Consider the following 26,629-nt stretch of genomic DNA (forward strand, 5'->3'; position numbering starts at 1 on the left):
ACAAAGTCTTTTCTCAATTACTCTATTTGTTTAGTTTGTTGTACGATTTGGATGATATTTTTGATTCTACTGGAATGTTTAAATTGAATGTATTTAACAGAGCTTATTCTAGTCTGTTGTCAAAGGAACAAATTGGAAGGGCAAATGTGACAGGCTCTTTGAACTGACGTCACTGGTGGAGACCGCGTGAGCGCGCATTTTCTAATGTCTGTGCTGGACACTGTGAGTATTAGTACGATTTCATACTTTCGTCCCAAACAGCTAATAGATTGTTTTTTGTTTAACAAAGTATGTAGCTATTAGAAAGAAAACTACATGTAAGACTAAGCTGTGTCTAACGTTAGTTTCATGTTAATTTTTGATATGCTATTGTTCTGGTCTGTCGCAACCGCCATTACCACAATTATAAATAGTTCTAAGACGTTCAAAATGCCAAGACATGCGTAATAGGGTTCGTGACATGTGAAATATAGTATGTAAAAAGGTTAATATAAGTTTTGAATGTGTAAGCTTGTTCATTTTCGCTACGTTATAACCGATCGCGGCCGCGCATTCTTAACGTTATATAAACGTAGAGTTACCATCTAACATTACGTGACAACATCGTCACATCTAAAGTTTAATGTGGACGTTGCATTCGATAAGTTATCCTCATTAACAAAGCTTTATCTGTTTTGTAAACTGATTACTTTTTTTCAGTGATGGTAGCTCTTATGGCGGCTCACTTGACTGCGGTTCAGAAATGTTTAGCTAACGGTTAACATTAACGCGGATAAAGCGCAAATTTATCACTGACCTATTCGAGCTTTTTATATATATGTATATATTTCTCCGTTAGTGAAGTATTAAACGTAGATTGCAATGAGATTTGACCCTTTCTTTGCATGATAGAAATATGAATCCATGTTAGCAGTTTTCAAAGATATGCAACCTCGTGCTCCTCAGCATGGCATTAGCAAGTGCATTTTCAGTTAATTCGATTGAAAAGCTAACGTTAGATAAATACCTGTAGCACTCTAAATATGTTTGTGGTTAACAATAGCTGTTTGTGGAAAATTTCGTGATAACAGATCTAAATATGTAAATGTGTTGTGTCAGCTCGTAATCTAATGAGTATTTCTGTAATTTTGCAGATTACATAAAAAGCAGATTTGCACATTACAGAAAAATCAGAGCAAAGCCAACCAGGATGAGCTGGAAATGTAAGTATTGCACATTTTCTTGTGACAAAAGAGGGTACTTATTAAAACATTATAGAATTAAACATGGGAGCTATGCAAGAAGCCAACCATTTCCATGCATATATCAGGAATGTTTGTGTACGTTCAAGTCTTTCAATAGCCTTAAAATACACTTATCTCGTGTTCATACAGAAAATGAAAAACAACAGTCTAAAACGATAATTAAAGTGAAGTTTCGCTGTCAGCGTTGTGATTTTTTTGAACCCTGTCAGATTACTGAATATTTTGCCCACCTTCAGCGTAGACATCTCAAAGACCACCAAAAAGTTCAGTGTCCATTTCAGGGCTGTAACTTTGAAAGCAGTGTATGTTCCACATTCAGTGCACACAAAAGCAAGCATCACAAAGATCAAAATGAGACACTGTTTAAACCAGAGTTAATAGTAAGGATAGAGAGTAATGAGACTGAAAATGACAGTGTAGTTGACACTCAGGAGGAGCATGCTGCACAGGAGATGCTTCTAGGTGAATTTGACCAAGATGTTTTGAATGCAGAAGCAAGCGAGACACAATCTCAAGATTTAAGACAACAGTTACAATTTAATTTAGCTGCTCTTTTTTTAAAAATGCAAACCATCCTTCACATACCAGAGAGCTCGGTTCAGGAAGTAACTCAACAGCTTTGCCAAATAATTCAATTGTCCCAGCCACTTTTGCAAAAGAACATAAAGGCTGTTCTTCAGAAGCACTTTGGACATGTAGATGAGGCAGTTGTGAAAGAGGTGGTTGAGGTTGTGGCAGAAAGTGACATATTGTCTAAATCATGTGGAAAAAATGGATGTCTTGCAACTAGTAAAAGAAGAGCATCATATGTAATGCGCAACTTTGCTCTGGTAATGCCTATGGAGTTTGTAGTTGAGAAAGGCAGAAAAACTGTAGCATATGTCCCCCTATTACAGATGCTACAGAAACTATTGAACAAAAAAGACATTTTGGATAAGGCTATGTCAAGACACGAACATAAACCAGATGAATACAGGACATGTAGTGATGGCTCAGGCTTTAGAGGGAATGCCCTTCTTAGTAGTGATGAATTCACAATCGCTTTGGGTCTATATATTGATGATTTTGAAGTGGCTAACCCTTTAGGAACATCTAAACGAAAACATAAGATGTGTGCACTTTACTGGGTCATTGCAAACTTGCATGGAAAATACAGATCCACACTAAACTCTATTCAGCTTGCTCTCTTGTGCAACACTGAAATAATTAAAGAGTATGGTTATGAAAGAGTTCTGCACCCACTTCTTTGTGATTTAGCCACTCTTGAACAGCATGGTGTCTACATTGAGCATCTTGGTAGAAGTATTAAAGGAACGGTACTCTATGTGTCAGCAGATAACCTTGGTGCTCACTCTCTTGCAGGATTTTCTGAAAGCTTCATTGTGGACAAGTTTTGTAGATTTTGCATGGCATCCAGGACTGATGCACAACACAAAGAGGTAAGATCTGGTGCATTTCAACTTAGAGGTAGAGATACACACAACAGGCAGGTGCAAGAATCACTGCATGATCCAAATGTATGTAGAGAAACAGGTGTGAGACGACAGTGTCCACTCACATCAATTTTAGAACATTTTCATGTCATTGGTGGTTATCCCCCTGACATATTGCATGATGTTTTTGAGGGAGTGGTCCCAGTGGAGTTGTCAGTTTGCCTCAAAGACCTGATAGCAAAGAAATGCATCACTCTAGATGTATTAAATGAAGCCATCAAAACATTTCCCTATACGTTCACAGACAAAACTGATCAGCCTCAGATGGTTTCAAAGGGCTTCTCAACCAAGGGCACAATTGGGGGAAATGGCCATGAGAATTGGTGTCTGATTAGGCTTCTTCCATTTCTTATTGGCCATAACATTCCTGAGGGTGACAACACATGGGAAGTGCTCATGCTCCTCAAGGACATTGTTGCATTAATTGTGGCACCTCGCTTTACTGAAGAGTCATTATACATCCTTGAGTGCAAAGTGGCAGAGCATAGGAATCTTCTGCAGTCAACCTTCCCTGACTTTACACTACGACCAAAACACCACTACATTGAACACTACACTGAACTAATAAGGGTACATGGTCCACTTACTGAAGTCTGGACAATGCGTTTTGAAGCGAAACATAAGTTCTTCAAAAAGGTTATACGTGATGCTCAGAACTTCAAGAATGTTGCCATGACCCTTGCAGTGAAACATCAGAGGGCTCTTAGTCATCAGTTGGACTGCAGTTCTTTTTTCAAACTGGGTGTGGAAATGACCAAGGTTACACAAGTGTTAGTTAACACTTTCCCAGAGAACATTCAGAGAGTTCTTGGTCAAAAATTCCCTCAAACTCATACACTTCTTGTTGCACCATCTGTCTGCATTAATGGGATTGATTACAAGACAGACATGATACTTTCAGCTGGATCATGCTCAGGGCTACCTGATTTTAAACAAGTAACTCAGATTGTTGCAGTAAATGCAGAGGTTCATTTTGTGTGCAAAGTCATGACATCATGGTATTTTGAGCACCTTCATTCATATGAGCTTTGCTGCCCAGTTATGCCATCTTTTTGTGTGCTTCAACTTGAAGATCTGAATGATATTATTCCCCTGTCAGCATATAATGTACATGGTAAACTGATGGTGACATTGAAACGTTTTATTCTTTGCTAAATTGGTTCTTTTGTCATTTCCCTCTAGATGGCCTCTCAAGAAATCATGATTTTGCGCGTTATTCTCACAGAAGCTGATATCAGAAAAGTCACACTGACTTCAAAGCCATGTTCAGTTGAAGATTTGATCAACTGTCTCAGAAACACTCTTGGACTGAACTATAATTTTACATTGCAGTTTCGAGATCCTTTCTTTGATCATGAATTTTGCAATGTAACTGCTTTGGAAGAGCTCCCTGAGAAGCCAACAGTAAAAATTATCCCAGTGCTTGAATTGGTGTCAGTGGCAGAAGATGAAATGCAGTCATCAAGTGAAATATCGAGTAATGCTCCAAGTACTGCAGATACAGTACTGATTTCTGAATCACCCCAGAAAAAGAAAATGCCATGGCCTGATATCTTCTTGATTCCGAAATTTTCGGTCGACGTTGAATACAGGCTGCGTCAGGCCAATTTAATCTACTTGAAGGATGGAACGCATCTAAAAATGACAAAAGAACTGAAACATGACATTCTTCAGAAACTTGCTGAAACCATATACTCCTTCAAAGCATACCCATCTGCTGACGATTTAAAAGGTGTTGCAAAGGCATTGGTGAATACCCACCCCTGCCTTCAAGAACCAGGATCGCCTTCTGGACACTGTGGGTGGACAAACAGTTTGAAAGACAAAATGGGAAATTACAGATCCAAAATGAGAAGCCTTGGGCACACAGATGTCACAGTTAATGCAGGAAAAAGAGGAAGATACTCTACTAGCAGTGATCCACCTAACAAGAACATAAAAAAACCAAGGAAAGGAGAGGTCAACTATCTACCTAACCTTCCAAGTGGTCATGATACTTCCAGTCTTGAGTTGCTCAGACAGCAGTTGGCAGATGAAACGAAGAAAAAAAAACCTGATGCTACCTTCATTAATCAGAATATGGATGTGACTCTGTCTTTAAGAAGACAGGAAGTTGTGATCAACAAGCCTCCTGTAAGCCAGATACTTCAGCGTTGGCCAGCACTTTTCACTGAAAGTCAGGTAAAGTGTTTGTAATAAAACTAATACAGTATTGATAAACATGATAACATATTTGATAGTTGTTCGTTTTTAATGTTTCTCTGTTGTTAATTTACTTTTTGTGTTTTACTACTACAGGTGTATCAAGAATTCAACCGAATAGTTGGGAAGAATCTGAAGCAAGAATTCTATGGGTCTCTTGATCATCACTGCCCACAGCTGATTCAGATCTTCAGGTCAAAGAGAGGTCTCACTGGACAGATTTTAAGCAGTCTTCTGCTAGATGCCAAGGTTTGTATATGCAATTGTTTGTACATGCCATTGATATAAATCGATGCCATTGTTTCCTGTATTTTGAAATTGATATAATTACTTTTGAAATCCTCAGTAACAGACACTAAATAATGATACATGAAAATTGCCTTTCTCTCATGTTGACATGATACAATGTTTCTCTGCAACTGCAACACCTCAGGCCTCTGACCTCAGTGACATGCGATGTGTTGTCATTCGAGGGCTTCCAGTACTTCTTGGTGATGACCCAACTGAGTTCTTCAAATCATGTTTTGTAAGTATCATTGATAAATTTTTTTTGTATATTAATACAAGTTTTTTGTATTATGTTTCTTAATGTGCATCTATGTTAGCAATAACAATAAATAAATCACCCAAACAATGTCTTACTGTAGTTCATTTATAAATGGAATAATGATAAACGAGGAATTCGAATTCATGTTATAACACCTTTAAAACTCTAATATGCTAAGTAGAATAACATCAAATCTTTAGTAATTTAATTGTATCAAACAATTTAATGCCGTATGCAATGACTCGTATACAAAAAAGCCATTTAATGTTTTGTGGTATCTTTATGTTTTATATATTATTGAATACTGGATATGTTTTGGGGATACAATTCACAAAAATGCTTTAAATACAACTAAAAAAATATTCAATACAATTAATATATATTAAAATGAAATGTACACCTCTAAGATTTATTTTTGTTATCTGTATATTGTTGTCAGGCTTCTGATGATGGAGACTCATACCAACACGTGCCCGTTGGAATCCTTAACCGGGAAAATGAAGATGCTCTGCAACCCCTGTCCTTCCGCCTCCACCCATCCTCAGTGGGAATCATCTTGGAAGGGAATGTTGTAATGGACAATATAGACAACATACCCCAGGCCATGTGTCTTCTTTTTGGTTTAACTTATGCACTGCACCTAGACTACCCAAAGTGCATGGGCAATACCCTTCTTTTCATTCAACAAGTTCTGCTGGGTTTGGGTAAGAAGGAGCTGAAGGGTAAGATTCTGGCTGTCAAAAATCAACTTGCCATGTAAACAGGTACAGAAAAGTCATGTTCCTTTAGGCTTGCTGTTCTGCTGTAACTGTGATGGAAAAGTGTAAAACTTTGCCTTAGTGTTTGGCAAGTGTTAATGTTCTATAATGATACGGTGTAATGTAGGATTGTCACAATACTGGAATTCGATACCAATTGGTACTAAAATTTTAAAAATGTTCATTCCCGCTTACATTCAAGTGCTGTTGAGCGTGTTGTTAAACAGCACTGATTTGCCATTGTGTTCACATGCTCAACAGAAATGACTGTGAAGGTGTTCGGTTCACCTAACTCGCCACTTTTTATTGAGCGTAAACCCAGATACAGGGATACTGGAGTGTTTAAAGTCAAGTTAATCAGCTGTCTATAAGCTGACAAGCGATCCGCTGATGAATTATGGCTTTAAAACGCTCATGGGTCCCTGTATCTGTGTTTACACTCAGTAAACAGCAGTAAGTTCGGTGATCCGATGACCACAGCCATTCACAGTCATTTCTGTGGAGCACGTAAACACAATGGCAAATCAGTACTGCTTAAGAATGTGCTTAACAGTGCTCAAATGTTAGCGGGAAATAGACATTTTTTTTTTTTTAACTTCAGTACCGATTGGTATTGAATTCCAGTATTGTAAAAACCCTTGATATACTGTGGTTGTTTAATATTTAAATATGTTTGTAAAAACAGTTTAAAAGGTTTTAAATAATTGTTTTAATACGATTTATAGTAATAAATGAGTAATTGTTATACAAGGCATTTTCTTGTTTTGTCACTTGTTTTTAAAAGTGATATTTCTAAGTGATTTCAAATAAATTGTAAAGTAAATCTTTCATCTTTGTCCTTGTTTGTAATGTAGGTGCATTTTCAATAAATCATTTATAGTGAATTGTTCAGGTTAAATTAATATCTGTCAACATTTAGGTCAACATTTTATGTTTTAAGCCTATACAGGTTGATTGAACTTAAAAAAATTATGGAAACTCGCTGCCCTAAAAAAGCTAATTTTGTTTTGTTGAAAAAACAAGACTTTTTAGGTTTATTGTACCTAAGATGTCAATAGTGTGCACTAAAAACCTTTATTTAGGTCAACTGAATGTTTAATTAAATGCATTTGAAATAATAAGTACAATAAACTTAAAAAGTTTTGTATTTTCAACAAGACGAAATTAACTTTTTTAGGGCAGCGGGTTTCCATAATTTTTTTAAGTTCAATCAACCTGTACGGGCTTACAGTGTTGTTGTCTTAGAATTGTATGTACAATTGTATGTACACTCACCGTCCACTTTATTAGGTACACCTTACTAGTGTCAGGTTGGACCCCATTTTGCCTTCAGAACTGAGTTACAGTAATCCTTCGTGGCATAGGTTCAACAAGACACTAGAAATATTTCTAAGAGATTTTGGTCCATATTGAATTCATATCAGAACTCAAGTAGGCTGCGGTATTGACACAATGCTTAATTGATACTAATGTGCCCAAAGTGTGCCAAGAAGATTCCCCACACCATTAAACCACTACCATCAGCCTAAACCTTTGATACAAGGCAGGATGGATTCATGCTTTTATGCTGTTGATGCCAAATTCTAAACCTACCATCTAAATGTCGCAGCAGAAATCGAGACTCATCAGAGGAGGCAACGTTTTTTCCAGTCTTCTATTGCCCAATTTTGGTATGCCTGTGTAAATTGTAGCCTCAGTTTCTTGTTCTTAGCTGACAGAAGTGACACCTGGTGAGGTCTTCTGCTTCTGTAGCACATCCGCCATAAGGTTAGACATGTTGTGCATTCAGAGATGCTCTTCTGCATACCTCAGTTGCATCGAGAGGTTATTTGAGTTACAGTTGTCTTTCTATCAGCTCAAACCAGTCTGACCATTCTCCAACAAGGCATTTGCACACACAAAACTGCCCCTCACTGGATATTTTCTCTTTTTCGGACTATCCTCTGTAAACCCCAGATATGGTTGCGTGTGAAAATCCCAGTAGATCAGCATTTTTGAAATACTAAGACCAACCTGTCTGGCACCAACAACCATGCCACATTCAAATTCAGCTTAATCACCTTTCTTTACCATTCTGATGCTCAGTTTGAACTGCAGAAGATCTATGTTTACATGCTTAAATCCATTGAGTTGCTGCCATGTGATTGGCTGATTAGCAATTTGCATTAACAAGCAGTTGGACACTTTACCTAATAAAGTTTTTCATTTATCCTTTGGGTCAAAAATGACCCTCATTCACTAAACCTCTGACAAAAAAAGCAACTTTAATTTCAATACTAAGATCCACTTTGCATGAAGAAACAACCTCATGTTATTCACAAACTCTGTGAATGTTTTATCTCATCAGTGTGGAGCATGGCATTAATGTTTAATCAGTGGCCAACACTTGACATTCACTAGTAAAGGGTATATTGTCTAATGCTAAAATAAACTCCTTCTAGTTTACGGTTTGGTTAAGTTAAAAATATCAAGATAATAACCCATGTTTTAATATACATTTACATTAAATATGCATTTGCATATTGTGCCATACCTTATTTGATCTATGTTCTAAATATGAATTTGTTTTTCAACATTAACTTTATAATTTTTTGGATTTAAGTGCAGTTTTATTTAATCAGAGTTCTATATCTGGCTTGGAGCCCGATTCTGATTTTATCAAAAGTTATTACTGGTATTCAGGTGTCCTCAGATCCTCTGCGAGATTGTATTCCCCTGCCTGTAAGAGCTCTTCAGAGGAACACATTTTCCCCAGTGCACCGCTATAATGGAAGTGCTGAACGGCGGTGCCACATGAGAATCAGCTCTGAGGTCAGCTGTGAATTCCTGATGGCCATGAGCCACATCTGAATTGCATTGTCAGAGTTAGACCCACAAATAGTCCTGCAACTATTTTTCTTTTTAAATTCCCCTTTAAGGACATTCTGTGGATGTTGTTAAAATGGACAAATTTAGATTACTGCTTTAAAAGGTAACAAAGAAAAGAAGAAGCACGTCAGACACTGACGCTACATTATTTTGTATTTAACAGGAGTCGTGGCCAGTAATGACATCTGATGGAGCTTGATTGAGTGGACACTTTATGGGTAATTGATCGTCTCCATGTACTTCACACAATAACCTCTCTGCTGACCAAAAAAAAAAAAAAAAAAAAACACTTAAGATGAGGGCACTGCAATCACAGGGACAGCCGATGAAACATTTATCCCTTGTTTTTCTAATTAAACAAAGCAGATATGTATAATGATTATACTGAAAAGGCCTTGGGGTCTGTGAGACATCAAACACAATATACAGAGTGAGCTAACCAAATAAATTACACCTTTTTGCTGAATAATTCAGTGTTTTGACTCAACATTCAACTTATCTGCAGTGCTTTTTTTTTTTTTTAAATTAATGTTTTTTGAGATCCTTTGTATAATTATTTACAACTCTTGAGTAGATGATGCAATAACACTCAATGACATGCAATAACAGCAAGTCTCTTTCATTAGGCCCCTGTACGTACAAACTCGTGCATGTAAATGTTTTGAAAAACTAATTGTGATTCACCAAAGTTTTTCACTCTAAAAAGATCTCTAATTTTATGGAAAATTATGAGCGCACATACTCGAAAAGCACATATTCTTGGCAGCCTTAAAGGAGATCATTAGAGAACAACCTGCAATTTGAAGGTCACTACTTAAATCTATTTGAACTAATCCTTAAAGACATACGGTAATAGACTCAAAAGGGAAAATTACCTTATAATTTATTCTCCCTCATGTGGTTTTAAAACTTTTATGAGTTTCTTTCATCTGTCGAACACAAAAGATGATATTTTGAAGAATGCTGGTTGCTGGAACCCATCGACCTCTATTGTGGGAAAAAAATAATAAAAATACTATGAAAGTCAATGAGCCCAGTCAATGATTTCATTGACATGGACATTAGTAATCAAATTATTTGCCTTAATCTGAATAAGACAATAACATGATTAAGGTGTTTACATGAGCTGCTTTTGAATGTTACTTTCATGATCTCATTTTTATAGCACATAATTCGATTACCGTCCTTTGTGTCACCACGCTATGCACATTTCCACTGTAGTTTCATGTAATTTTATCTGTTTAGTTTTTCGTTTTACTGCAGTTTGGCACCTTCACTTTCATTCTGAAACGTTTCAATCATGCCTCCCATGACAAACAAGATATTGTATGCGAGTATGAACTGCTTGAAGAGTGTTTTTTCAATGCAATTTGATACCACATGCCGTATGGGAAAAAACAACAACAACAACCCACTTTTCATGATGCCGGTGTCTGTGGTCCTTGACTGACTCAGTAGGTGCAGAGAATAGTCTCAAACATAGTGTCCTACACAAATGAATATAATAGTGATAATAGTAGTAGTGTAATAGTGTGCTTGCGGTGTTTACATATCTGTGCTGCACTTCAGTAGTGTGACTAAAATTGGCATACTCCATGTCTTAATTTGATTTCTGTTTAGTTAAATTATGACGTTTATCATATTAAATTAACCAAAAATCATTGTTTACATGATAGACTCTTAATCAGAGTACTGTCTTAATTGTATTAAAATTATTGGTGTGATTATGGTGTTCATGTAAACATATTCAATCCCAATAGACTCTGTTGCAAATTGTCACTGTTACGGTATTAACGGTGTTTATATATATATATATATATATATATATATATATATATATATATATATATATATATATATATATATATATATATATATATATATATACACACACACACACACACACACAATTGAAGTCAGAATTATTAGTATCCCTGTTTATTTTTTCCCCAATTTCTGTTTACCAGTAAGAAGATTTTTTTCAACACATTTCTAAACATAATATTTTTAATAACCCATTTCTAATAACTGATTTATTTGTCTTTGCCATGATGACAGTAAATATTATTTTACTAGATATTTTTCAATACACTTCTATACAGCTTATAGTGACATTTAATGGCTTAACTATGTTAATTAGGTTAACTAGGCAGGTTAAGGTAATTAGGCAAGTTATTGTACAACAACGGTTTGTTCTGTAGACTATCAAAACAAAATATAGCTTAAAGGGGCTAATAATTTTGACCTTTAAATGGTTCTTCAAAAAATTAAAACTGCTTTTATTCTACCCGAAATAAAACAAATAAAACTTTCTCCAGAAGAAAATAAACATTATCAGACATACTGTGAAAATTTCCTTGCTCTGTTAAACTTCATTTAGGAAATATTTAAAAAAATAAAAATAAATAAAGGGGGGCTAATGATTCTGACTTCAAAAAACTATATATATAATTTGTGGCCTAAAATGTAACAGCTTGTCTCCAAACATACTGTATTTGCATTAATTATCATGTTTTGCTTTGAAAATACACAACAAAATCTTGTTACATTTATTTTTCTTCTGATCTCAAGAACCATTGGACTTGGAAAATACTTGAGTGACTGCTATTGCATTAATAGTAAAAGTGTAAATAGCATTCTTAACATATTGGGCCCTATCATACACCCAGCGCAGTGTGGCGCAAGGTGCGGTGCAATAATCTTTTGGTAGTTTCAGCTTGGCGCAAGAGTCGTTTTGAGGCGTTGCACTACGCTGTTTAAATAGCAAATGCATTAGCGCTCATTTTTTGCGCCCATAGGCATTCTGGTCTAAAAAGGAAGGCGTTTTGAGGCGGACCGCTGGCGCATTGCTATTTTGAGAAACTACAATAGATTTTTCATTAGACCAAAACTAACCTGGTCTAAACTCGGGCGCAGAGTTGCGCCTGGCTTACACACTGCTTAATAGGCACACGAGAGCAATAGGCAAATATCTTTACATATGAAAAAAAATTAATATTAAGGATATACATAGGATATAATAAGAATAGATATAGGATATAAATATAAAGGATTAAAATATTACAAAACATATTATTTTCTAGCCTACACAAATATGAAAAATCACTGCTTTTATGTCTTCATCTCGGGAGGCTTTTTCAGTTCATTCATATCAATTTGCTTTTGTATAATGTTATTGTTATTAGCAGTATTATTTATTATATCCATATTTATATTTGTTTTATTAAAAACAAGCTTAGATTTGCCCACCTGTCAGGTTTTAGACCATTTGGGGCACAGCATGTGTTTTAGGATACAACTCAGGTTTTTGAGCTCATTTTGTTATTATTATTCATTTATTCGTTTGCTGGAAATTAGAACTGAATTTAGAATTAATTTTAAAACAAATATTTGTGCTTAACAAACAAAATTAATTATTTATAGGCTAATTGATGTCTGTGCGTAAAGGTTTCCCTATCCAAGAGCGAATGTGAAAGTAGTTCCATTATCTCTCATTCTCACGCAGTAGATGCTCTGTTTAACAGTGTTCTGTTAAAAAAAAAACTGTCAACTTTTAACTGTTTGGTAGTGAAATGCTCATTTTTTCCATTTAGACTTACTTTGCGTCCTGTAAATAGCGAATGCGCCATGACGCAAAGCAGATTTTCCTGTCCTTAAATTAGCAAAAACGCGTTCTGACACGCCCTGAAAGCTTTTGCGCCCTGCGTTTTGTGCTCTGCGCATGGACCGTCAAAATAGAGCCCTAAATGACACCTTTCATATAAAAATAAAATTCTTAGTTCAACACTTGCACAGAAGTTCACTATAAATTGTTTTGTGTGTGGAGCATTTGCATTGTTATTGCATTTATGAAATCTTTCTATAATTGATGTAAACACTTATGTGGGTGTTTGATTCACCTTTTTTTAATTAACTGTAATATAGCTTAAACAAAAAACTACACTGTAAAAAAATAATTGGTTCCACACAAATTCTTCATGTTGTTTCAACATAAATCAATTGTTAACTTAAATATTTTTACAAATTCAAGTGGATTGAATGTAAAACATTTAAGCTGTCCTAAAAAAAACATAATAATTTCAACTCAGTTTTAATGGGTTGAACAAGGAGCAAAATATAATTTTCTTTTGAATGTAGTAGGCAGAAAAAAAATACATTTTTTACTCAAAAATACTTTCAATAAGACCTTAAAACTATGCCATGAACTACTATACCATGAACCCTTGTTCGGTGCTTAGTCAGAGTTTCAAATACTGTATGTTTAACAATATATATATATATATATATATATATATATATATATATATATATATATATATATATATATATATATATATATATATATATATATATATATATACATACATTATCTTACAACTTGAAGTATACAAGATCTTTCAAAATATATGAAAAAAATCAGAGAATGACTAGATTATTAAGCTGCTTTATTTTCTATTTTTCAGATACGTTTCCTTCTTTTTTTCTACTTTTATTTTTTCTCTCCCCACACGTCCCATTTCTTCAGTTTCACTGAGTAATTGGCTTCACTGTATGCAAACCAGCATCCCTGACCTGATCTAATTAGACCAGAAAGAAACATGTTGCTTTGACTGTGTAAATGACATGAAATCGTTTGTCAAATGTATTCCACATGAGCGATGGCACCCCTAATTGAGGTTTGACATTAGTATCAATGACACCACCAGAAACTAATTACTTTGACAAATAAAGCATGCTTACGATTTTATGAAACAGATTATGAATGCTGCATTGGCAACAACCAACACAAGAAACTCAAAGACTTCTATATTTATATGTATGTGTTGAACTGTAAATGTGGTATTTTAAAAGTTAATGGCCACAAAAAAAAGTAAAAATAAAAAGTTTATATACAGTACATTATATACTCCAATGACATGTGTGATACGATGTATGCTTAAAAACAAATATATTACAGGTAGTGTGGTGTAGTGCTGTAACATTATTGGTTAATACGGTAAAGATTAGCATGCAAGCAATATTTTGACCTTGGCTTTGCTTCACTGTGGACACGCTTGCAAATACACTGTTATTCAGCTCACGTAAGGTTCATTTTAATAAAATTTGGCACCTAACCCAACAATTCAGAGACATTTCAGACTGAATCAGATCTCTCTCACAGCATCTAACTGGAGAATCCTGCAGTAAACCAGCAACATTTGCTTTAAACATCCATCCTTATCATCCTTATCTTTACGTCTGTGCCTTGTCTTATGGACAACAATGAATATATTTTAACCCCACCTTACCTAATGTGCCATAATTACAGTTTGAAAAAAAAAAAAAAAATTATATATATATATATATATATATATATATATATATATATATATATATATATATATATATATATATATATATATATATATGTTTGTGATCCTGCAAAATTCTTAATCTAAAAGCTAAATAATTGCAAAAAAAAATAGAAATAATCTCATAAAACATTAAAATCCAAGCTATATAATCAAACTATATTTATTTGAGGGGCATATTTTGAAGGGCAGGGGAGAGTTTTAAGCTTGTGCAGTGGGCAGACACTGATGAAGAGCAAGTGATTTACATTTGAAGTCATGGCAAAAATGAGATATAGATATCCTGTGGCGCAAATTGGTCTTTTTGTGCATTTGACATGCTTCAGACTGCAAAAAGAAATTGTAGCAAACATCTAACAAACGGAGCAATGGAACAGACAGATGGAGATGATGGATGACTGGATGTGACCGAATTGAAGTGCATTACTTGTTTATAATATTTATTTATAAAATATTATTTATAATATATGGCTGGAATTATGGTGTGGTAAAATCTATAAATTATTAACTATCAAAACTATTAATATTTAACTTTTTCCCTACAGTTAACGAAAGTGATTTCCTGCCATTGACAAGTTTTACAGCAATCCTTGTTTTAGATGTACTATAGTAGGGGAAGCCCTAATGCATGTCCTATGTGTGAGGGACATGATGTCAAATGCTCCGGGAGGTGAAATCTGAGAGAGAGAAAGCAAGATCCTGGATAAAATAAATAAATAAATAAATAAGAGTTATACAATTTCTTTAATCCCATCCATTTTAAATCTTATCTTGACAAGAGACCAAAATAAAGAAGCTTTTATTTTAATGATTTGCGTCATTGTCATCGTGTCAGATTACACACCTAACATAGTAGGCTTCCTAATAAGGTAAATAAGATTATGTGAGATTACTATAGAAACATAGGAGTTTATCCACTGCTCTACTTAATGATCTAAATGTAATTTTATTGTAAACTGAATTTTTATTTTGCTGTAAATAAATTATAATAAAAGATATTTGTATTTTCAATAGGAAGCTGAATTTTATTTTATTTTTTTAACTGTAAAGTATTATTGAGGGGAGACAGCTGGAGAGCCACGTTTTTTGATTAAAGAGCCACAGGTTCCAAACCACTGATTTAGCTGATCTTAGAGCCTGGGGGGAGCATAGCTTAAGGCTCGTTTCCACTGACTGATACAGTGCGATACGGTTTGGGTCGGTACGGTTCACCTTCATCTTGCGTTTCCACTACCAAGGGTACCCTTTTGGTGGGCGTGGTGTATGACAGAAAGTTTCAGTCGCATCATTCTCATTCGAGGAAATGTCTACAGTAAAGCTGCACAGGTCGTTCACATATCATATGAAAAGCACTTCTCACAATACAGATGCTTTACATACATAAATACGTCTGTACAAATGTTTATTACGAACTTTTCTATAAACATAATTTGATTATAACTGCAGATCAATGCAAAATAGCCTACTGTAACGTCTGTAATTATATAAAATAAATAAATAAATGAACATATATATATATAAACATACAGACCCTTACAGTCTCCGATATGTTACCAATTAAAGAAAAACTACACACATCATACATTTTGTCCTTAATTAGGTTCAAAACAACACAAAATATAGCCCACGGTCAGTAAAAACCTCTCATCTGTGTCTAATCTTCAGCAGCACATGTAAACTCTGTTAGAGAATAATTCTACCATTCCCAGTTCATAATAGTCCAAAAGGTGATGATAAAAATTAAAACAAGGCAGTTTGTTCACGTCTGCTGAAGAAATAACATGCTCCTTTTTTCCCAACTTTTTTCCACGCTCCACTCTCGCATTTGTCCTTTTCTTTCTGAATGTGTCACTCTCGCGTTTGTCAGGTTCTCATAGGATCGGGTTTCCAAAGCATGTCAATAACCAAGCGCAAGTTATTATTATCAGCTCAAGAAGTTTGTTCTTTCAGATATAGACGAACGCAAGGAAGAAAGCGAAACTGCTCACACGTCAGACTGGCTCGTAAAAAACTGCGAGGCACAAAGTAGATTATGCTCTACTCCATGGCTGTGTGGCTCTTCATCAGGATGATGATATATGAATATATAATTCCGCTGTAATCTCTCGCTGTGTATCTCAAACATGGCGGGTCCTTTGTTTACATTCTGGCTTGTTGTAAGCAAATGACGTATCTCTGTAAATCAATAGCAATAAGCTGCACGTCTAGCTCCGTCTTTTGGTACCCTTTCTTGTGTTTGGGACCCTTTCGAAAGGGTGCCGAAAAACTGGAACGGTACGGTTTGGTTCGGTACGCTTGTTGAAAGTGGAAACGGCCATAAAAGCGTACCAAACCGAACCGCACTGTACCACTCAGTGGAAACGGGCCATTTAATTAAAAATAGATGGTTGCATTGGATTAGACCATTAGCATCTTGCTCAAATAACCAAAGTGTTTCAATAGTTTTTCTTATGTAAAGCATGACACATATATAGTTAAATGTATAGTTACATGTAAGACTGACAGAAAATTAAAAGTTGCTACTTTCTCAGTCAATATGGTTAGGAACAATATTCTCATTCTGTTGTAATAATCAAAGAACCTTGAAGTACAAGACACCGAGGTATGGCTGCAGCAGGCAAAACATCAGGTAACACTTTACAATAAGGTTCATTACACTGTAAAAAAAAAAAATAAATAAAAAATTACAGAAAAAATCTCAACATTTTTTTACAGTAATTTTTTGTCATTTCACATTATATTCAAAACTTTGTAAAATGACAAATATTCTCTCTAAATTAACAGTTTGACTTTGATTTTAGGTTCTTTATTATTAAAGACAAATTACTGACATTTCTGATTTTTATACAGGGAAATTACAATATTATTTATACAGTATTTTTTCAGTTATTTTAAATTATATTCTAAAGTTCGTAAAAATTACAAACAATGTCTCTAAATTAACAGTTTGACTGTTATTTTATGTATTATATAAATAATGACAAATTACAGCAATTTGTCTGTTTTATACAATAAAATTTACGTATTATTTACACGTTTTTTTCCTGTTTTTTTTTTTTAAGTACATTTAAAAATACATAAAATTAAAGTATTAAATTGTAATTACGTGCTCTTTAAAATAATTAAAAAAAAGATCGTAAAAAAAATGTCAAATGACTGGCAGCTACGGCTGCCAAACAAAAACCATAAAATTATGGTAAAATTTCTTTGTTAAAATAAAGTGCAAATAAATAAATAAATAAATCCACAGATATTTTTACAGATATGTTCTAGATTATTACGATCAAATTCATACAATAAAGTTACAAACTAAGAGCGATCACATGCACCTGTTCCAGATTCTGCTGATTGCACAAACACAGTCGGAGGATCGTTATGAACTGATTACATGGACTTTAAAAGCAGCACAGACGCATGCACCAATTGCTTAGTCTTGTTATACGGCTACTGTGAACATTATGACGTGGTTTCTTCTTTTGCTTTGTTTGTTAAATGTTTACGTTGTTTGCTGCCGGGACTGATCATTTGCTTGTTATTTTACCATGACTCTGGATTCCCTGCATACATCTGTTGGCCCCTGTGTTGACTGTTGCTTACCTGACCATCTCTGTGTAATAAACCTGCATTTGGATCTGCAATCCTTTGTCAGGGTCCCCTTCACATTACAGATCCATTTCATTTAAGATTTGGAACTGAATCATTCCATATAACCTCTATATGTTTTACAGGAATACTATTCAATAAAATGTAACTGTTATGTTAGTTGTGAAAATTTAATAAGTTGTATCTCGTTTGTTGTTTTTTCCTAACTTTTTTGATCCAAAATAAAACTGTTAAATTACGACCATGAGCATGTTTTGGCATTTTAATAAAGGTGTTTAATCGTAATGATTTAGGGAAAATTATTTTAAATAACATTTTCTCTTGAACTCTTAGTGCAGTCACTTTATTGATGGTGTTTGATCATAATAATCTAGGAAAAGTCTGTAAAATAACAGTGTTTCTCTCTTATTGTGTAACTTTATTAAATAGATTTTATCGTAATAATCTAGAAAATATCTGTAATAATTTTAATGAAAATATCTGTAGATTTATCAGTTTTTGCACTGTATTTCAGCAAAGAAATTTTACTGTAAATTTATGGTTTTTGTTTGGCAGCCGTAGCTGCCAGTCATTAGACCTTTTTTTTTTTTTTTTTTTTTTTACAGTATAGTTAATATATTTATGTATAATGTATTATAATGTATTATACATTATAATGTATAATGTATCTACTATCATGAACAACACATGTACAACATTTATTAATCATAACTGAAAATTTACTAATGCATTATTAACATCCAAGTCCATGCTTGTTAACATTGGTTAATGCACCATGAGTTAACATGAACTAACAATGAACAACTGTATTTTCATTAACTAACGTTGACTAGCATGAACAAATAGAGTAGTAAATGTATTTTTCATTGTTTGTTCATGTTAGTAAATGCATTAATCAACATTACCTAATGAACCTTATTGTAAAGTGTGACCAAACATCATAGCTAGTTCATACTGCCTGTGCAAGCAGGTAGGCCCACAGAAAGTTACCTACATGGGACTTTTTTCAGGTTCTGTATAAGAATACAGGTATAAAAATTTTTCTTGATTGTTATGCCAGAATGAGAGTATAGTTCAATCAGCCTAGAAAATAACTGCTCGAAAATCTGCTCCTGCCAGAACTGAAGATTGGCTGAGCGGATTCAAAAATTGTTAAAACTCAACTGCTTAACTCTAGGGGAGATGTAAAATTAGTCTATTAAAAAAAATAAAAAAAAGTGAAGTGTTCCTTTTAACAAGTGAGATAAGTAAAATGTGCAGAGCAGGGGTCGTGAGGATCAGAATTGAAAACTGCTGCTTTTATACACCTCAGTTTTATGAGCTTTGGAGGTAAATATCTTCTTTTTATTCCCTCCAGATCAGGATTAAATCCATTTTATACAAGCCTGAGGTATTTGAGCATCATTCATGAAACAGAAAGAGGATAAAAACATGGCCAAGAAAAAAAAAAAAAAGTAAAGCTTTGTTATGAGGATCAAACGTCGGTCATCTCCTTCTTGCACAGAAATACAGAAAGTCACAGAAAGTTTTCCCTAATCAGCCATCTGCACAGCAGCTCCCCGGCGGCCCATTGCGGGTTAAAATGAACGCAGGAGCCTGTGAAACTTGGCCAGAGCAATCAGTCTCCATCATCAAACAGCAAAGAGGGACAGCTGTGACCCCGCACAAAACTATCACCTCCACCCTGGGCTTCAGGGGAAGCATGAGAACAGGCTGCCTGAGGCTTCCTCCAACAGCTTTACTCTTGCGACTTCACATCGCTTATTCACTTTGTAGCTTTTGTTCCCCCAAAATCCTCCTTCTGTGAGGAATTTCCTCTGAGAGCGTGCTCGAAACAGAAGCAGGCCAGTTGGTCTGTGACAATGTTGGTGTTGGTAATCTGAGGTTGAGCTTGTGGTGTGGAGTGAGTAGAGTTTAACGCACATTAATGATTTCTTTAGCTGAGTGACAGATTCCAATTGGATTAACAGTTTTTAGAGATTTTTTAGAGTTCCATATGTAGGTTTATGTAGATTTCACATTTGATTGCATTAGACACAGTAGCCTGGTTTCTCTTACACGTTTGTGCAAAACCATTGTAATATGCTCATAATTAATTTATTTTCTTGTTGGCTTAGTCCCTTTATTAATCCGGGGTCACCACAGCGGAATGAACCGCCAACTTATCCAGCAAGTTTTTACGCAGCAGATGCCCTTCCAGCCGCAACCCATCTCTGGGAATCAGCCACACACACATTAGGGACTGTGGGGGAAACCGGAGAACCCGGAGGAATGCTACGTAAATGCAGGGAGAACATGCAAACTCCACACAGAAACGCCAACTGAGCCGAGGCTCGAACCAGCGACCCAACGACCTTTTTACTGTGGGGCAACAGCACTACCTAATGCGCCACTATTTCGCCTATTCTCATAATGTTGTTGAAAAATCATTGCAAACTTAGATGTTATGAGTTATAACACATTTTCACCTCTCGCAATATTCATTCATTCATTTTCTTTTTAGCTTACTTCCTTTGTTAATCCAGAGTCGCCACAGCGGAATGAACCGCCAACTTATCCAACACGTTCTGGGAAACATCCACACACACTCATTCACACTCATGCACTACAGACAATTTAGCTTACCCAATTCACCTGTACCGCATGTCTTTGGACTGTGGTGGAAACAGGAGCACCCGGGGGAACCCACTCAAACCCAGGGAGAAAATGCAAACTCCACACAGAAACGTCAACTTACCCAGCTGAGGCTCGAACCAGCACCTCTCACAATATGACATTCAAAAAATAAATAAATAAATAAAATAATAATGCTTAAGGATGTTAGTGTCACAACTATACATAATTCATATGTAATTGTTGTTTGCTAGAGTCAGCTTGACGCAAGAATCGTTTTGACGTTTTGCGCCACGCTGTTTAAATAGTAAATGCATTTGCACTCATATCTTTGCCCACAGGCATTCTTGTCTAAAAAACGAGGCGTGTTGAGGCGTGTTGAGGCGCATTGCTGGCGCGTTGCTATTTTGTGGAACTATAAAAGACTACACAATAGACCAGATCAAAGCATGTCTATAGTCCAGTGCAGAACGCGTTAGTTGTGCGCCTCAACACGCCTCCTTTTTTAGACCAGAATGCCTGTTTGCACACAAATGAGCGCAAATGCATTTGCTATTTAAACAGCGTGGCGCAAAACATCAAAACGACTCTTGCGTCGAGCTAAAACTAGCGAACAACAATTGCATGTACACTCAGGATGCACAGCAATATGCAAATATCTTTACATATGAAAAAGAATTAAAGGATTAAAACATTGCAAAAATTATTATTTTCTAGTCTACATGAATATAAAAAACACCGCCTCCATCTCGCTGGCTTTTTTAGTTTATTCATGACAATGTGCTTTTGTATATTTTATGCATATTTATTTTTTATTTTTTTTAAACAAGCTTAGATTTACCCACCTGTCTTGGTTTTAGAGCATTTGGGGCATAGCATGTGTATTTGGAAATAACTTTGTTATTATTGTTCATTTATTCATTGGCTGGAAATTAGAACTGAATTTAGAAATAGTTTTGAAACAAATTTCTGCGCTTAAAAATGAAATTTATTATATATAGGCTAATTTATGTCTGTGCGTACAACACATTCCGTACAACCCTATTCACAAGAGTGAAAGTAAAGAATGAGGAGGCTCATCTCTCATTCTCGCGCTGTAGATGCTCAGTTTAATTGTTTTCTCACTAGTGAAGCACTCAGTTTTTCCACTTACAAAGTCTGCCATGTAAATAACAAATGAGCTATGGCGCGACGCAACAGACTCTTAAAAGAAATGGGAGATAAGACTCTGATTCTCAAAACACACCTATAACTCATTAAGAGAATAAGTTCAATCCTATTAGAGCACAGGTGTCAAACTCAGTTCCAAAAGGGCCGCAACTCTGCACAGTTTGTTTCCAACCCTAATTAAACACACCTGATACAACTAATTGAGTCCTTCAGGCTTGTTTGAAACCTACAGGTAAGTGTGTTGGAGCAGGGTTGGAACTAAACTGTGCAGGGCTGCGGCCCTCCAGGAATTGAGTTTGACAAACCTGTATTAGAGCATGGACCACGGCGCAAAGCGGATTTTTCCATCCCTAAAATAGCAAAAGTGTATTCGGACACGCCCTTAATGTTTTTGAGCGCTGCGCTTTGGACTTTGCGCCTGGATTGTCAAAATAGAGCCCCTAATGTCATGTCATTCATCACAATCAGTTCATACTAATAGCTACCCGACACAAGGAAAATATAAGCAATTCATTCATTTGGTTGCAGATACTGAAACAGACGTTCACCCATCATTCTTCCCACCAGGGGGGTAGGCTACACCCCATGCCCACATCCTCGGCAGTCATAGCTGGATCTAAAAGCTTCTGATTTAAGCTACAGAACGGCCTCCACCAAAGAAATTGTACGATTTGTTAAATAATACTCATCAAATCAACTCATCAGAGATATGACTAATCATATCCTGTGAGAGACTAGTGATGTCTTGTGGCTGCAGACATGCTGAAGTCATGCAAAGCAAAGGGCCTTTACACTTCCTTCCTACTCACTTTTGAATGCTGTGACCTTCAGAATGTTTTGTTGTGATTTTTGCTTGTGCCACAGTCATCGCTGTTCCCTTTTGATAACTGTTTTCCACTAAAGGGTTTCCATTGAAGTGCTTTGGCTTACCTCAAATAACTGTCATTACATTCTGCATTTCTATTTCAAAGAAAACAGAAGCAATTCATTTCCAGATGTATTTAACTCCTACATACTTGGGCAAAAAAAGTAATTATATTCATACATTTAAAAATAAAATACTTTTTTACTTTATTGCAATGTATGTCCACTGATAAATCATATATTCAGTACACAGAGTTTTGATGAAGAGTTTATAAAAATTTGTTATTTTCCCACTAATTTGAGTTTTTAAAAAGATGCTAAATTGTGTTTTTATTTATTTTAGTGTATATTTAGTTTACAAAATGAAAATGCAAACAGCTGAATGAGTGACCAGATCATTAAGCTTCATTCTTATATTGGATGTTTCAGTTGAGGGTTGTCATAATAAATGAAAAAAAAAAGTCTACACACTCTCATAAGTCTAAAAAACACAAGCCAGATGAAGTGACAAGCAATAATAAAAAAATAAAAAATAAAAAAGGCAAACAATTCAGTCATAGGTTGGCCATAGTCAATGTTAAGCTAACAAGAGCTGAGATCCATCTTCATTTAATGAGTCAAATGAAAATGCATATGATCAACTGACCTGCATACTTTAGTTTAGGTCACAGTTCACAGTATTAAAAAACCCATTAACTATTACTACTAGCTTAAAAGAACGAACTAGCTGTTTAATTAATAGTTAGTAAGGTAGAAATTAATTTTATGTTTTGGGTATGATTAGGGATGCGGAATAAGATCATACTGTGGAAATATAAATGTATGACTGAAACAACAAAAAAGTTGTTTTTAAGGTGTGTTGTACCTTAAAATGTCATGATTTCCTGAACCCTCACTTTCTCCAAAGTAATGCAAACTGTCAGTTTCACATTAGGCTGTGTCTATTGTTTTCTCAAGTTGGTCAACTTTTCAAATTACTTCTGTCTCCAGAATAACATTTGTACACTGTTTTAATGCTAACAACTCTACCTTTGTCTTCGGTGATGCTTTTCTGCTAAAGAAAACCTTTTGTTGATTAACTCATCTGTTCAGTTGCTGGGCAGGTTTCTAATATCTATATGCTAGTTATCATGACGTTGTCATCCATTCTGCAGACTTACATGCTGATGAGATCAGGCCTGAAAAGGCAACCCTGCTGACTCCAAAACTGAATTTGCATGCTTTGTTTTAGCCATCAACCCTCCTCCTAAGAACACAATATAGACATAACATCTCTGTCTTAATTCCGATTTGTGATTAAACTCGCAGACTGTAGTCCTCCACTAGGCTCTGTGGACACATGGACTTCTTGAAGATGCTGTATGACTGCAGATTAACCAACACATCTCAGTAAAGTAACTCTGCTTGTTTCGAGTCTCCTGGACTGGGTTCTCTACTCAGTTCACTCATTTATTATTATTATTTTTTTTACAATACTACTTTATAAATACTAATGAACAGTTCATAGCTTAAAGGTGCTGTTTTGTGTTAACTAAGTTTTTGACTCATCTAAAGCATACAAATACCATAGCATGTGTATTAAATAACTGTAAACATGTTAGGTGAACATTCTTGTTTATCTGAGAAACAATGCTAGTCAGATATTCCGCTTTGAACATGTTTGTTACTTGCTGGAACATTTGTCTATGTTTTGGTCCCTTTAACCTGCCCAATGCCAGTTTAGCCAATTATATTTTAGCACCCCAGTTTGCCTTTGTGGAAAACTGCACACTTCATTCATTCAGTCAGGAAGGCTCTCAAAGCATGTGTCTGCCACTGAAATGTGACCTCTGGTTGACAGCAACAGCCTTCAAAAAAAGACGCAGATTTAAAGTTTCACTTGAGGTAGTCATTAATTAGCAAATAACATAAATATTACATATGTAAACATTAGGTGGGGTGAGCAGGTTACATTGTAACTAGGCCACGCAGTGGCGCAGTAGGTAGTGCTGTCGCCTCTCAGCAAGAAGGTCGCTGGTTCGAGCCTCGGCTCAGTTGGTATTTCTTTGTGGAGTTTGCATGTTCTCCCTGCGTTCACATATGTTTCCTCCAGGTGCTCCGGTTTCCCCCACAGTCCAAAGACATGTGGTACAGGTGAATTGGATAGGCTAAATTGTCTGTAGTGTATGAGTGTGGATGTTTCCCAGAGATAGGTTGCGGCTGGAAGGGCATCTGCTGCGTAAAAACGTGCTGGATAAGTTGGTGGTTCATTCTGCTGTGGCGACCCCGGATTAATTAAGGGACTAAGCCGACAAGAAAATGAATGAGGTGAACTATCTGCTGCTGCTTTCATTAGTATGGCAATACATGTCTGTAACACTTTATTTTGATAGTCCATTTTAGTATTAGTAGACTGTCTGCTTAATATCTGTTGATACTGCTCCTTCAACAGACATTTAACTTTCTATAAGAAACTTTGCAAGTACATGTCAACATGTCAACACAAACCCTAACTCCAACATTTACATTTACATTTAGTCATTTAGCAGATGCTTTTATCCAAAGCGACTTACAAATGAGGACAAGACGGCAATTTACATTACTATATAACAGTCTACTTATAATCAAATGAAAATTTGTTGGCATGTAGATGCAATGTAACTTAAATTCAACAAACAGACCATCAAAATAAAGTGTGACCTAAATGTAATTTAAAATGACATTCAAACTCACATTATTAGCATTTAACACTAAATAAAGCACAGGAGGTTTACCTGAGGCGATCATTTTCAGTTTATTCTGTCAGGCACACTCCAGTTGGTGTTGTCAATCTGACAACCTGGGATTGCGTGTGTTTTGAACCAGGAGTGCAATACCTTGTTTAACCACTGGGTGTCAAACTTACAAACTGCACCTTAGATAATAGGCAGGTAATAAGTAAGTAGTAAACAGCATGCATTGTGTCCTAAACTAAAGTGTTATCAATGATAAATAAATACATACAGTAAATAAAACATTAAATGTATTTATTTATCAATTAATTAATTAATAATAAATAACAAATAATAATTATTAAGAATAAATAACTAAACTAGTACCTAACAAATTGCTAGAATGTAAGTTGTACTGACAACTTGATGTTTTGCCATCCTTCCTGAAGTTTGAAAGCCATTTAAAATTATGTTTGAGCTTCTAAAGAAAAATAACCATACATGTTTAAACTGTGTGAATGAGATGGACTGTTTCTTTATACTACGGCGGTGGTGAAGCTAATAGAGTAATCAGTCTCACAGCAAGCTATTCAGTTTCGAGTGACCAGCGTCCTGACAGCACTTTCGCGACGACACTTAGACCCAACACATCAAATAACCAGCACAATGGTTCTTTTACAATTCTGTCACATACCTCTATGGTGCAAATGACAGCGGATGACACACACAGAAAATAAAGATGTTCGCCGCTCGCCTCCAAACTCATTACAGCAGCCCTGAGGAGTGGAATGTAAACTCTAAAAGCTCTGTGTCTCTGCGTAGGTGAGCCAAAACTGCTTGGCATTCGCTAAAGCAACCCGTGTTGCTGTTGAATCACCAAGATTAAAGATCCGTACCGGAGAATGTTCTGGCCAAGGTGACGGGGAGCTGGGGGAAGGTCAGGGAATGTTGTTTGGTCCTGTGGGAGAGAAACATGTCACAGATCATCAGGTTTTCTCTCTTTCATTCTTAGATGCAGATTGATAAAAAGAAGGGAGGGGTAGACGCTGGTAGCAAAAAGACAAAGAACCTGAAGAGCTATTGAAAGTCCGAGGCCTTAAGCCTGGCTTACTTTGTGCAAATTTTAAAAATCTGAAACGATTTTAGCATGTCAGACTGCACTGGAATGACACACTGGAAGATCTCAGGTGTTGTATTGTCAGACTGAATGACAAAGAAGATGCGCC

At 35.6% G+C, this 26,629-nt stretch overlaps 1 protein-coding gene and 1 long non-coding RNA gene across 9 annotated transcripts in view; one reads left to right on the forward strand and one right to left on the reverse strand.

Annotated features, from left to right (window-relative positions):
• LOC137488721 (uncharacterized) overlaps nt 1-26,287 on the reverse strand; it is a 139,472-nt gene extending 113,185 nt beyond the window's left edge. Inside the window, exon 1 of one of the 2 annotated variants that reach the window (XR_015518178.1) lies at nt 26,098-26,287. This is a non-coding gene — a long non-coding RNA (uncharacterized LOC137488721). The remainder of the gene's footprint in view (nt 1-26,097) is intronic. The other variant, XR_015518179.1, reaches the window with a different exon arrangement.
• si:ch211-182e10.4 lies at nt 166-7,072 on the forward strand. Of its 7 annotated transcripts, none has more exons than XR_015517622.1 (8): nt 178-222; nt 1,134-1,202; nt 2,607-2,683; nt 3,920-4,918; nt 5,036-5,188; nt 5,373-5,465; nt 5,926-6,445; nt 6,773-7,072. XR_015517622.1 is itself a non-coding variant. In NM_001083817.2 (7 exons), exons 3-7 carry the CDS (start codon nt 2,651-2,653, stop codon nt 6,244-6,246), a joined length of 1,599 nt encoding a protein of 532 aa, NP_001077286.2. In that variant the 5' UTR covers nt 166-222; nt 1,134-1,202; nt 2,607-2,650; the 3' UTR covers nt 6,247-7,070. The 7 variants fall into 7 exon arrangements, 1 of the variants encoding a protein (NP_001077286.2); XR_015517623.1 differs by having other exon boundaries at nt 5,926-6,375; nt 6,869-7,072; XR_015517625.1 differs by having other exon boundaries at nt 5,926-6,367; nt 6,846-7,072.
• Nucleotides 26,288-26,629: the final 342 nt, after the last annotated feature.

The sequence above is a fragment of the Danio rerio genome, chromosome 20 (genome assembly GCF_052040795.2).
Source record: "Danio rerio strain M-AB ecotype USA chromosome 20, GRCz13ab, whole genome shotgun sequence".
Classification (NCBI taxonomy): Eukaryota; Metazoa; Chordata; class Actinopteri; order Cypriniformes; family Danionidae; genus Danio; species Danio rerio.

Bases quoted from the DNA above. Each gene is read 5' to 3' on its own strand.
- si:ch211-182e10.4 (NM_001083817.2), top strand. From the start codon at position 2,651: ATGGCATCCAGGACTGATGCACAACACAAAGAG. The intron at 4,919-5,035 runs GTAAAGTGTTTG...TTACTACTACAG, and splicing joins CACTTTTCACTGAAAGTCAG to GTGTATCAAGAATTCAACCG. The intron at 5,189-5,372 runs GTTTGTATATGC...GCAACACCTCAG, and splicing joins GTCTTCTGCTAGATGCCAAG to GCCTCTGACCTCAGTGACAT.